The 10929-nt window shown below is 56.8% G+C and overlaps 1 protein-coding gene across 1 annotated transcript in view; it reads left to right on the top strand.

Annotated features, from left to right (window-relative positions):
* Nucleotides 1-807: 807 nt before the first annotated feature.
* The window catches only part of YJU2B (YJU2 splicing factor homolog B), an 11817-nt gene continuing 1695 nt past the window's right edge, over nucleotides 808-10929 (top strand). Inside the window, exons 1-7 of the mRNA XM_077765840.1 lie at nucleotides 808-1377; nucleotides 3235-3430; nucleotides 4685-4738; nucleotides 7361-7443; nucleotides 8114-8169; nucleotides 10040-10100; nucleotides 10774-10916. Of these exons, the coding sequence (XP_077621966.1) occupies nucleotides 3428-3430; nucleotides 4685-4738; nucleotides 7361-7443; nucleotides 8114-8169; nucleotides 10040-10100; nucleotides 10774-10916 (400 nt within the window). The 5' untranslated portion in view covers nucleotides 808-1377; nucleotides 3235-3427. The remainder of the gene's footprint in view (nucleotides 1378-3234; nucleotides 3431-4684; nucleotides 4739-7360; nucleotides 7444-8113; nucleotides 8170-10039; nucleotides 10101-10773; nucleotides 10917-10929) is intronic.

The raw sequence follows: 10929 nt of genomic DNA, 5'->3' as shown, positions 1-10929 counted from the left end.
TTTAAAAATGGAAAAATCGTTCTTAGGTCGCCAGCCGTTCAAAGGCAGAGAGCAGGTTCGATCCGGCCCGCGAGCTGCACTTGACCAACCCCCGCCCTCCCCGTTTTCCCTAACGAGGCAGCGCTCGCAGGCAAGCGGGCCTCCGATTGGGCCAGGCAGAGTGGGTGGGGCCTGGGGAGCTTCGTGACGGCACGGATCGGGAAGGAAAAGCCCGGATTGGTCCGCTCCGTTGGGCATTCAGCCAATCAGATCAGGGAGGCGCGGCCGCTTCGCCCCGCCTCGCGCTAGCGTCTGCGTTACGCGGGGAGTGCGCCACGCCCCCTTGCGCGTTCGGGACTCACTTCCGGGCACTGGCACGGCGTGACGTCAGGAGGAGGGCAGGTAAGTACGCGCGGGCGGAGGGGCGGTCAGGCCCGCTGAGGGCCGGGGTCTGGTCGTTGCTTCCCCCGACCTCGGAGCCGCTCGATGGGGTGAGCGTTGCTGGGGGCCGCAGGGCTCTGCGGTTGCGGGCACGGTGTCCGGAGCCGGCTCCGGTCCCAGCCGCGACCCCCGACCGACATCCCCGGACACGACCTTAGTCCCAGCCCCAGGCGCTTGCATGCCTGAAGGGCCCTTGGGTTTTCTTATCTGGAAGATGGGACCAGTGAGCCCCTGCCTCGCTGGGTTAGGATGAAGATTTAGATAATCGTAAAACGGCCCGGCGTGGGAAATAATCGAAGGTGCCAGCACTTAACTCCATCAGGCGCGGTGCTCAGTCCTTCAACTCACTGAGCCTTGACAGCAACCTTATCAGGTTGATGCTTTTATAAACCGTCTTCTACAGAGGAGAAAACTGAGGCTCAGAAAGGCTTTGCCAAAAGTCAAAACCGCCAGCCAGCAGCAGAATCGCCATCCAAGCCCCCAGCGCTGTGCCCTAAGCCAGTAGGGTTTATAATTACTCCTGACCCCAAGGACTAGAAATTTCTCTACATCCATCCTATAACACCCCCTTCCTGGGGTGGCAAGACCACTGTAAGAGCCCCAGCTCCTGTAAACGGGGTTCCCCTGCAAACACTTCCAGAGTCTTATTTTGTTCATAGCAACCCCAGAAAGTCAGTCCTGTCACCATCGTGTACATGTAAATAGAAGTTCAGGGAAGCTCAGACACTGGCTGAAGACATCCAGTTAATGAGAGGAGCTGAGTTGCAGGCCCAGGGAACTGCACCTCAAAACCTGGGTAGACACTTAGCGTGTTTAGGTTGGGAGCGACCTTGGGAAAATCCAGTCCGAGGACACACTTTACAGATGGGAGGATGTGAAGTGAAGAGACGTTCAGGGTCATGGCAGAGAACAATTTACATCTGGAGCTTTGCACCCCAGCTTTGCCTCTGACCCCAGGCAAGTTGCTTAATCCCCCCCCCAACATGTCTTCTATTCATCAACTAGGGATAATAGTAACATAATACAGAATAAATGAGGCCGTGATGTCAGACTCGGCGCAGCGCCTGGCACACAGAAGCCCTTAGAGAGTGCCCAGCCTACCAGCTAAGAATGTTTATTTTATTTTATTTTTTTTAAATGTTTTATTTATTTCTAGGAGAGAGAGAGAGACAGCGTGAGCAGGGGAGGGTCAGAGAGAGAGGGAGACACAGAATCTGAAACAGGCTCCAGGCTCTGAGCCGGCAGTCAGCACAGAGCCCGACGCGGGGCTCGAACCCACGAACCGCGGGATCATGACCTGAGCCGAAGTCAGATGCTTAACTGACCGAGCTACCCAGGTGCCCCAGAATGTTTATTTTTTTAATGTTAATTTAATTTTGAGAGAGACACAGAGAGAGTGAGTGGGGGAGGGGCAGAGAGAGAGAGGGTGACACAGAATCTGAAGCAGGCTCCAGGCTCCGAGCTGTCAGCACAGAGCCCGATGCGGGGCTTGAACTCATGAACCATGAGATCATGACCTGAGCCAAAGTTGGACGCTTAACCAACTGAGCCACCCAGGCGCCCCATGAATGGTTTTAACTTCATAAATGGTGGGGAAAGAATCAAGAGGAGTATGGTATTTTGCGATAGGCGACAACCATGTGAAATTAAAATGTCATTGTCCGTAAATAAAGTTCCGATGAAATGCAGTCATGCCCATTTACATATTGTCTACAGCTCCTTTACAAGCTATGGTGGCAGAGCTGAGTCGCTGGGACAGAGAGACAGCTGGGTCCGCAAACCAGAACTATTTACTGTCTGGTCCTTCATAGAGAAAACTTGCCCACCCCCATTCTAGAATACACCTCTGTTCCTCATAGTGTCTCTCTTTGGTGTCAAGCAGAACTTCCTTTTATTTGACCTAAACATCTCACTCCCAAACACGCAGGAGAAGGGCAGTCCCCCGTGCCCTCTTTAAGGAGTCTGGCACTTAAGGGACACGTGGGGAGCTCAGTCAGCTGAGCTTCTGACCCTTGGTTTCAGCTCAGGTCATGATCTCAGGGTCCGTGGGATCGAGCCCCACACAGCATGGAGCCTCCTTGGGATTCTGTCTCCCCCTCTCTCTCTGCCTCTCCTTCTCTCAGAATAAATGAATAAACATTAAAAAAAAAAAAAAGCAGCCTTGGACTTGATACCTGTGTCACCCGCACTAATTCTTAAGGAGCTCGAATCCGTTATGAGTGGCTCATACAGTCAGCATTTCTCGGGGGCTCTGTACCGTCCCAGGTGCTAGAGGGACAGCACAGAGCGGCCTGGTGGAAGAGACAGACTGCAGACAAATATACCAACCCAGGATGATGTGATGGGAACAACAGGGAAGAAGTGACTTTAGATCACGTGGTCAGATGAGGCTCCTGACATAGACGGTGCTGGAGCTGAGACCTTTGTCAACAGACAGCTGGTGGAAGAGTGTCCAAGGCACGTGGCCTGCACCTGCTGAGCCTTTGACGGCAGCCAGGAAGCCAGCGCGACTGGTCCGAGTCGGGGAGCAGGCAGGGGCCCCGGAGGCTGTAGGGAGGGGTTTGACTTGAACTCTCAAACCAAAGGGAATCACTGCTGGAAGTTTAAGCAGAACGATGTTTCAGATTGCTATTTTGAGACACCTTTCTGGTCCCTGTGGGGAACACAGTCCGTGGCAGTCAAGGGCGGAGCCAGGAGACCAGAGGCAGCTGCGGTGGTCCAGGGGGGCGATCCTGGGGGTCGGGAAAGGATGAAAGGCATCGGCCATGAGCGATGTGTTGGCCGGAGTGAACGCGACACTCTCTGTCTACATAGACAAACGTCACCCTTCGGAGGGTCGTCTGAGCCAACGCCACCACACGCAGCCCTTTGCAGAGAAGCCGTGGACCCTCCCCCGGGCTCCCCAGGAGGGCACTACCAGGCAGGGGGTCGACCCTGCGCTATCCGTGTGTCATCCCCTCTTCAGATCAGCCGTGTTGAGGGCGGGGACCAGTAGGCAGCCCGCAAGATGGTGAGTAGACAGCCTTGTGCTCGCTGCGTTTTTCCTCTGGTCTTTTGTGGGCTCCGAAGCAGCCCTTTCCCTCCCCATCCCCAGGGCTGTAAGGTGGTGTTTCCGAACTCCGGATCACGGCCTTATTGGTGCAGTGGCTCTCAAAGTTGGCCGTGCACCAAAACCCCCCAGGGAGCTTTTTTCTTGTCTTTCTTGCTTTTTTTCTTAACTAATTAATTTTTTATTTTATTTTTAATTTAAAAAATTTTAAGAAGGCAAAATTCAAGTACCATGAAATTAACCATTTGAGAGCTTGCGATGTAGTGGCATCTAGTATTTTCATAGTGTTGGACAACCGACCCCTTTATCTATTTCCAAAGCATTTCCATCTCCCCCAAAAAGGAAATCCTACCCCCACGAGCAGTCCCTCCCCAGCCCCCAGCGACCAGCCATCTGCTTCCTGTCCACCTGGACTTTCCCTTTTGGGACATTTCACGTGAGTGGAATCATACCGTACGTGCCCTTTTGTGTTTTGGCTTCTTTCACTAAACACATGCATTTGAGGCACATGCGTGTTGTAGCAGGAGTCAGAACTGCATTCCTTTTTCGTGGCTGAGTAATAGTCCACCTCTGCCTCTGCCACCTGGTGGGGCCCCATTCATCCGCTGAAGAACATCCGAGTTGTTCCTACCATTTGGCTGTTGTGACCAGGGCTGCTAGGGGCGTGCGTGCACCAGGATCTCTTCAAATACCTGTCTCCAGGTTGCCCTCTCAGAGCCCGGGGGGTCGGGGCGCCAGGCCCCGGAGGAGCCCCCGCCAGGAGGACTTATGGGGGTGGGGCCCCAGCACGCAGGTTTTAGAAACTCCTCAGACACACGTAACGTCAGGCCGAGTCGGAGACCCGCCCCTGCCAAGCGTCATCAGGTCATCTTATTGGGCGGCTGCCAGCGTTTAGAAAGCGCGACCCTCTCGGCGGGATGGGCGTCCTTGCGCCACCCCTGCGCCTGCTCCGGCTGGTGGGGTTCGTGCTTGCTGTCCGTCGTGGGCCCCGAAACGCTGGAAGCCACTGCTTTAGCAGAGTCTGATTCTCGTGGCGTTTTCCAGCACCGTGATGACAGTGGCTCGCCAGTCCCCAAGTTGCAGTCTCTGGTGGGGCCCAGAGCCCTGGGTCCGTCCCCTCCGCACCCCTCCCCCCACCGGACCCGCCTCTCTAGGCTGTGCAGCAACAGATCTCCTCCAGGATGCCCTCTGAGTCCCATCTCTTCTGCTTTCTAGGGTGAAAGGAAGGGTGTGAACAAGTATTACCCTCCGGACTTCAATCCCGAGAAGGTAAGGCCGGGTTCCTTTCCCCGTGTCCACGACAGCAAGGAGACGCCACAGAGCAGGGGCCACGTGTTGCTGCCTCACACTTGTCACATGGGTCTTGGGACAGACTTTTTTTTTTTAATGTTTATTAATTTTTAAGAAACAGTGTGAGCAGGGGAGGGGCTGAGAGAGGGGGACACACAGAATCCGAAGCAGGCTCTGCGCTGACGGGCTCACAGCAGCGAGCCTGATGCGGGGCTCAAACCTACGAACCTTGAGACCGTCAACTGAGCCGAAGTCGGATGCTTAACCGTCTGTGCCACTTGAGCGCCCCCCAAGGACAGTCTTAATCCCAGTGGTAAATGCGGCTGTGTGGCCAGTGACCTTTTACACTAGGCCCAGCGTGGCCCATGTCCAGCGAAGGTCAGGGTGAGGTCCCGCACAGGGGCTGCGTCAGACCCCCTTGCCCTCCCAATTCCGGCTCCTCCGGCTTCCTCTCTGTTCCCTCTGCTCTTCCCTCTGCTGGAACCTCTTCTTTTGACCACAGACTCCTTCCCGTCCTTCAGGTTCAGGTCTCTCCCGACAGGGGTCTTCCCTGACCACCATCTCGTCCTCTGTGACATCACCTAAGGCTTTATTTTCCAGCATAGCCTGTATAACTCCGTGATGCGCCATCCCTTCATTTGGACGTTGTTCCGTGTCCCCCTTCTAGAATGTCCACCTGAGGGCGGAGATCTTCATCCATCCTGTTCCCAGCTGTGGCCCCACACTGTCGGCACTCGGCGAAGGCCTGGGGAACGAGTCGGTGTGTCCCAGCTTCGTGGTCCTGGGCACGTGACTGGTCTCTCTGTGCCACAGTTTCCCCATATGTCAAAAGGGGAAAATAAAAAACGGCCCAACGTCGTAGGATCCTTGAGGGGTTAAAACAAGATGACGCAGGGGCGCCTGGGTGGCTTAGTCGGTTAAGCGTCCGACTTTCGCTTAGGTCATGATCTCGCGGTTCGTGGGTTCGAGCCCCGCGTCGGGCTCTGTGCTGACTGCCAGCTCAGAGCCTGGAGCCTGTTTCAGTCTGTGACTCCCTCTCTCTCTGACCCTCCCCTGCTCACGCTGTCTCTCTCTCTCTCTCCTAGAAATAAANTGTCACATGGGTCTTGGGACAGACTTTTTTTTTTTAATGTTTATTAATTTTTAAGAAACAGTGTGAGCAGGGGAGGGGCTGAGAGAGGGGGACACACAGAATCCGAAGCAGGCTCTGCGCTGACGGGCTCACAGCAGCGAGCCTGATGCGGGGCTCAAACCTACGAACCTTGAGACCGTCAACTGAGCCGAAGTCGGATGCTTAACCGTCTGTGCCACTTGAGCGCCCCCCAAGGACAGTCTTAATCCCAGTGGTAAATGCGGCTGTGTGGCCAGTGACCTTTTACACTAGGCCCAGCGTGGCCCATGTCCAGCGAAGGTCAGGGTGAGGTCCCGCACAGGGGCTGCGTCAGACCCCCTTGCCCTCCCAATTCCGGCTCCTCCGGCTTCCTCTCTGTTCCCTCTGCTCTTCCCTCTGCTGGAACCTCTTCTTTTGACCACAGACTCCTTCCCGTCCTTCAGGTTCAGGTCTCTCCCGACAGGGGTCTTCCCTGACCACCATCTCGTCCTCTGTGACATCACCTAAGGCTTTATTTTCCAGCATAGCCTGTATAACTCCGTGATGCGCCATCCCTTCATTTGGACGTTGTTCCGTGTCCCCCTTCTAGAATGTCCACCTGAGGGCGGAGATCTTCATCCATCCTGTTCCCAGCTGTGGCCCCACACTGTCGGCACTCGGCGAAGGCCTGGGGAACGAGTCGGTGTGTCCCAGCTTCGTGGTCCTGGGCACGTGACTGGTCTCTCTGTGCCACAGTTTCCCCATATGTCAAAAGGGGAAAATAAAAAACGGCCCAACGTTGTAGGATCCTTGAGGGGTTAAAACAAGATGACGCAGAGTGCCTGGCTGGCTCAGTCAGTAGAGCTGCGACTCTTGATCTTGGGGTGTAAGTTCGAGTCCCGGGGTGGACATAGAGATAACTTAAAAGTAAAATCCTGGGGGGGCGCCTGGGTGGCTTAGTCGGTTAAGCGTCCGACTTCAGCACAGGTCACGATCTCCCAGTTCGTGAGCTCAGGCCCTGCGTCGGGCTCTGTGCTAACAGCTCAGAGCCTGGAGCCTGCTTCAGATTCTGTGTCTCCCTCTCTCTCTGCCCCTCCCTGTCCCCCTCAAAAATAAACACTAAAAAAAATTTTTTTTAATAATAAATCAATAAAATCGCAAAGTCACCTTAAAAAAAAACAAGATGACACACACGAAGACCCCAGTAAACACTCATCAGTACTGACATCTGCCTGGTCTTCCCTACGGCACCAGAGGGGACTATAGGCATTGTCCCCAATTGGTAGATAGAGGAAACAGAGGCTTGGAAAGCAGAGTGAGGTCACTGCCCAGGGCCATCCAGCCCTTCCGGCTCCTCAACAGAGGAGCTAAGATTCAGGCTCACATATTCATGATCCCGACCCTGCTGGCCCCGCCGAGGGCTTAGTGCCTCACACTTTGCTGCTAACGCCACCCACAGCACATAAGAGGCGCGTTGCCGTGCTAATCTGCCCCGTGTCCTTTCTGCGCAGCATGGCTCTCTCAACCGATACCACAACAGCCACCCGCTACGGGAGCGGGCTCGCAAGTTGTCACAAGGCATCCTCATTATCAGGTAAGACCCTGGTATCACCCTGCATCTGCACCCCGTCCCCCGGCATCGGTCTCTGGGAGAATTCAGAGCCCCTGATTTGCAGAACCGTTTGCAGAGCCTTGATTCCATAAAGCAGAAATGCACTGTATTAGTCAGCGGTTGCTGTGTAAGAAAACGATAAACATGTATTACGTGCTGCTCCCAGTTCTACAGCTCAGCTGGATGTCTCTGCCGGCCTTACCAGGGCTTGGCTGACCTGGGCTGGGTTCTCTCTTGTTTGGGGGGTCACCTGCCTGGGGGACTGGCAGGTTCGGCAGGGCCTGGGCCAGCACAACAGGGCTCCGCATGTCTCTCCTCCCCTGGTTGGCCAGCGGGGGCGTGTGCACATGGCAGCACCCAAGTTCCAGACAAGAGTGAGCAGAGGCATGCAAGGACGCTTGGGGACACGCCCCAGAGCTGGCACACTGGCTGGCTCCCCTCCTCCGCTCCGGTTTGTGGGTTTGTGTAGCCCACTCGGTGAGGTACAAACACATGGAGACCCACCCGCACAGGGTGAGCAGCAGGACAGGCCGGGCCGCTCTTGATCTGCCGCACGAGGAGGTGTGGCTGTGGCGGTGCGGGTATGCACCCGCGGTGTGGCCGTGGCAGCGAGGGTGCGCAGACCCAGGGAACCCACAGGCGNGATGGGCAGGTTTGAGATGCCCTATAACATATGGTGTGATGGCTGCAAGAACCACATCGGCATGGGTGAGCTCCGCCCCTTGCCCCGCCCCCGGCCGCTCAGCCCCACCGACCCCTTAACGCTGGGCCCCTGAGAGACCATCCCCACTAGGGGCCCCGATCAGGCTTCGGAGAGGAAACCGGCAGCCAAGGGACTGGTGGCTTGTGGACGCCTTGTCGCAGAGCAGTTAGGAGGCCCTGCTTTGCCGCGTCCTAGCTGGCTGAACCTCAGCAAGTGACTCAGTGTCCGTGTGCCTCAGTGTACCCATCCCTGAAACTCAGGTGGAAAGAGCGCCCACCTGTGTGGCAGACGACGTGTGGCATAACCCATGGCACGGAGCACATGCAAGGGCTCGAAATGCAAACCGCTGCTGCCTGTGCTAGGATCTTTCATGTTTGGACCTCTGTCCGTGCCACAGATGGACAGACAGACGTGGGCCCACGGCCCCACTGGGCAGCCCTGAGATCTTGGGCANAGGTTTGAGATGCCCTATAACATATGGTGTGATGGCTGCAAGAACCACATCGGCATGGGTGAGCTCCGCCCCTTGCCCCGCCCCCGGCCGCTCAGCCCCACCGACCCCTTAACGCTGGGCCCCTGAGAGACCATCCCCACTAGGGGCCCCGATCAGGCTTCGGAGAGGAAACCGGCAGCCAAGGGACTGGTGGCTTGTGGACGCCTTGTCGCAGAGCAGTTAGGAGGCCCTGCTTTGCCGCGTCCTAGCTGGCTGAACCTCAGCAAGTGACTCAGTGTCCGTGTGCCTCAGTGTACCCATCCCTGAAACTCAGGTGGAAAGAGCGCCCACCTGTGTGGCAGACAACGTGTGGCATAACCCATGGCACGGAGCACATGCAAGGGCTCGAAATGCAAACCGCTGCTGCCTGTGCTAGGATCTTTCATGTTTGGACCTCTGTCCATGCCACAGATGGACAGACAGACGTGGGCCCACGGCCCCACTGGGCAGCCCTGAGATCTTGGGCAGGGGACGTGACCCACGTGGCTTCTGTGTCCTCCTCTGATACGGGGACCGTCAGCTCTTCACACAGTGCCCGGCCCAGGGCAGCAGCTCATTCTGTAGATAGGAGTCGAGGAGCCGTGGCTCTTGGCAGTAGGAGCCGGCCACTGTCCTAGGGGCCACAGAGGAGCGGGAAGGAGGGGCCGGGCCAACCCCCTCTGAGGAAGACGAGTGACTCCCCTCCACGCCAGTAGGTCCCCCCGATCAGACCTAGCCAGGCGCATCTGCCCCAAAGGCCACCAGGTGCTCAGGGGACAGAAAGCAGGACGCAGCCTGACACCAGACAGAGGTGGATCACCCTCAGGGCCGTGAACCAAAGCAGCCACCAGGACAGAGAAACGTGGGCCACGCCACCCGCCCAAGTTCTGTGTTTGTGGTTTACAGCTTGCTTTTCACCCAATAAGCAAGATTAAACAGATTGAAAATATAAATCATGTAATCAGCGAAAAACCACAAAATGCAGATGTTAATAGGGAAAGCCAGCCCTCCCTGAACCCCCGCCAGGCCCCAGACCCCATTCCGGGTGGTGTGTGTGTGTACCGTCAGCGCCTGTGGTTACCACAGCAGCGCCGTGTGGGGAACACCATAGTCGTCCCTATTGAATCGAAGGGGGACCTGAGGACCGACCTAAGGTCGCTAGGTGCTGGGTGGGGAAGTCAGTACTTGAACCTGGAGCCTCCTGCTGCCGCCCACACTCCTCGGTGGCTGGAGCACCTGTCACGTGGCCTGGACACAGCTCTTTCCCGTCTTGAACTTCAAGGTTCTTTAGAGGTGCCTGCCTTGCCGGGTGCACGGAATAGCACCCCTGGCCGCCCCCCACCTGGGGCAGAGCCGCCGGGGTTGCCTAAACCTGAGCCTCGTTCTCTCCCCCCTCCTCCCAGGTGTCCGTTACAATGCAGAGAAGAAGAAGGTCGGCAATTACTACACAACGCCAATCTACAGGTAGGGGCAGCCTGGAGGGGGTCCCAGAGGGACGAGCTGCAGGGGGAGGGGCTACAAAGGAGTCTGAGCAGGAGGGCAGCCATTCCTTGGGGGCCATTCGCTGCGGTCCTTTCCTGGAAGCTGTCCTGGTCTGTCAGTCAGGGTACATCTCTCTGCCTAGAACCCTCCATGACTCCCACCTTCCTCAGACCAAAGAAAGCCTGAGTCCTCCCCGTAGCCCACAAGGCCTTGCCCATTCAGACTGGTCCCCTCTGCGTCCTCCCCTCCTTCAACTCTCCCGCCGAGTTCCCTCGCACACCCCAGGAAGGCCCCCACCTCGCTGCTCTCAGCCTGGAATGCTCCTCCCCAGATGTTTGCAAGACTCCCTCTCCTTCCTTGGGTTTCTGCTCCAAAACCACCTCTCAGAGAGGCCTTTTCCAAAGCCACGCTCACCACCCAACACTGGCAGCCTCGCTCCAGAGGGTTCGTTGAATGCATGAACAAACAAGTGAACAAATTCCAGACAGAAGCTCTATCTCCCCACAGCCACAACCGCAGACACAGAGTTCGGCGGGTAGTAGGTGCTCAGTGAACACTTGCTGAACGAGGCGCACGAACGGAAGGAAGCAGGCAAGGGGTGCCGGGCGGCCTGGGGCCGCCGCGGTGCCCTGACTTCTGCCCTCTGCCCACCCAGGTTCCGGATGAAATGCCACCTGTGTGTCAACTACATCGAGATGCAGACGGACCCCGCCAACTGCGACTACGTGATCGTGAGTGGCGCCCAGCGCAAGGAGGAGCGCTGGGACATGGAGGACAATGAGCAGGTGCTGACGACAGGTGAGCCCAGTGG

Source organism: Crocuta crocuta, unplaced genomic scaffold (assembly GCF_008692635.1).
Source record: "Crocuta crocuta isolate KB4526 unplaced genomic scaffold, BGI_CrCroc_1.0 scaffold693, whole genome shotgun sequence".
In the NCBI taxonomy this organism is placed as follows: domain Eukaryota; kingdom Metazoa; phylum Chordata; class Mammalia; order Carnivora; family Hyaenidae; genus Crocuta; species Crocuta crocuta.
This window is presented reverse-complemented; position numbering and strand designations above follow the sequence as displayed.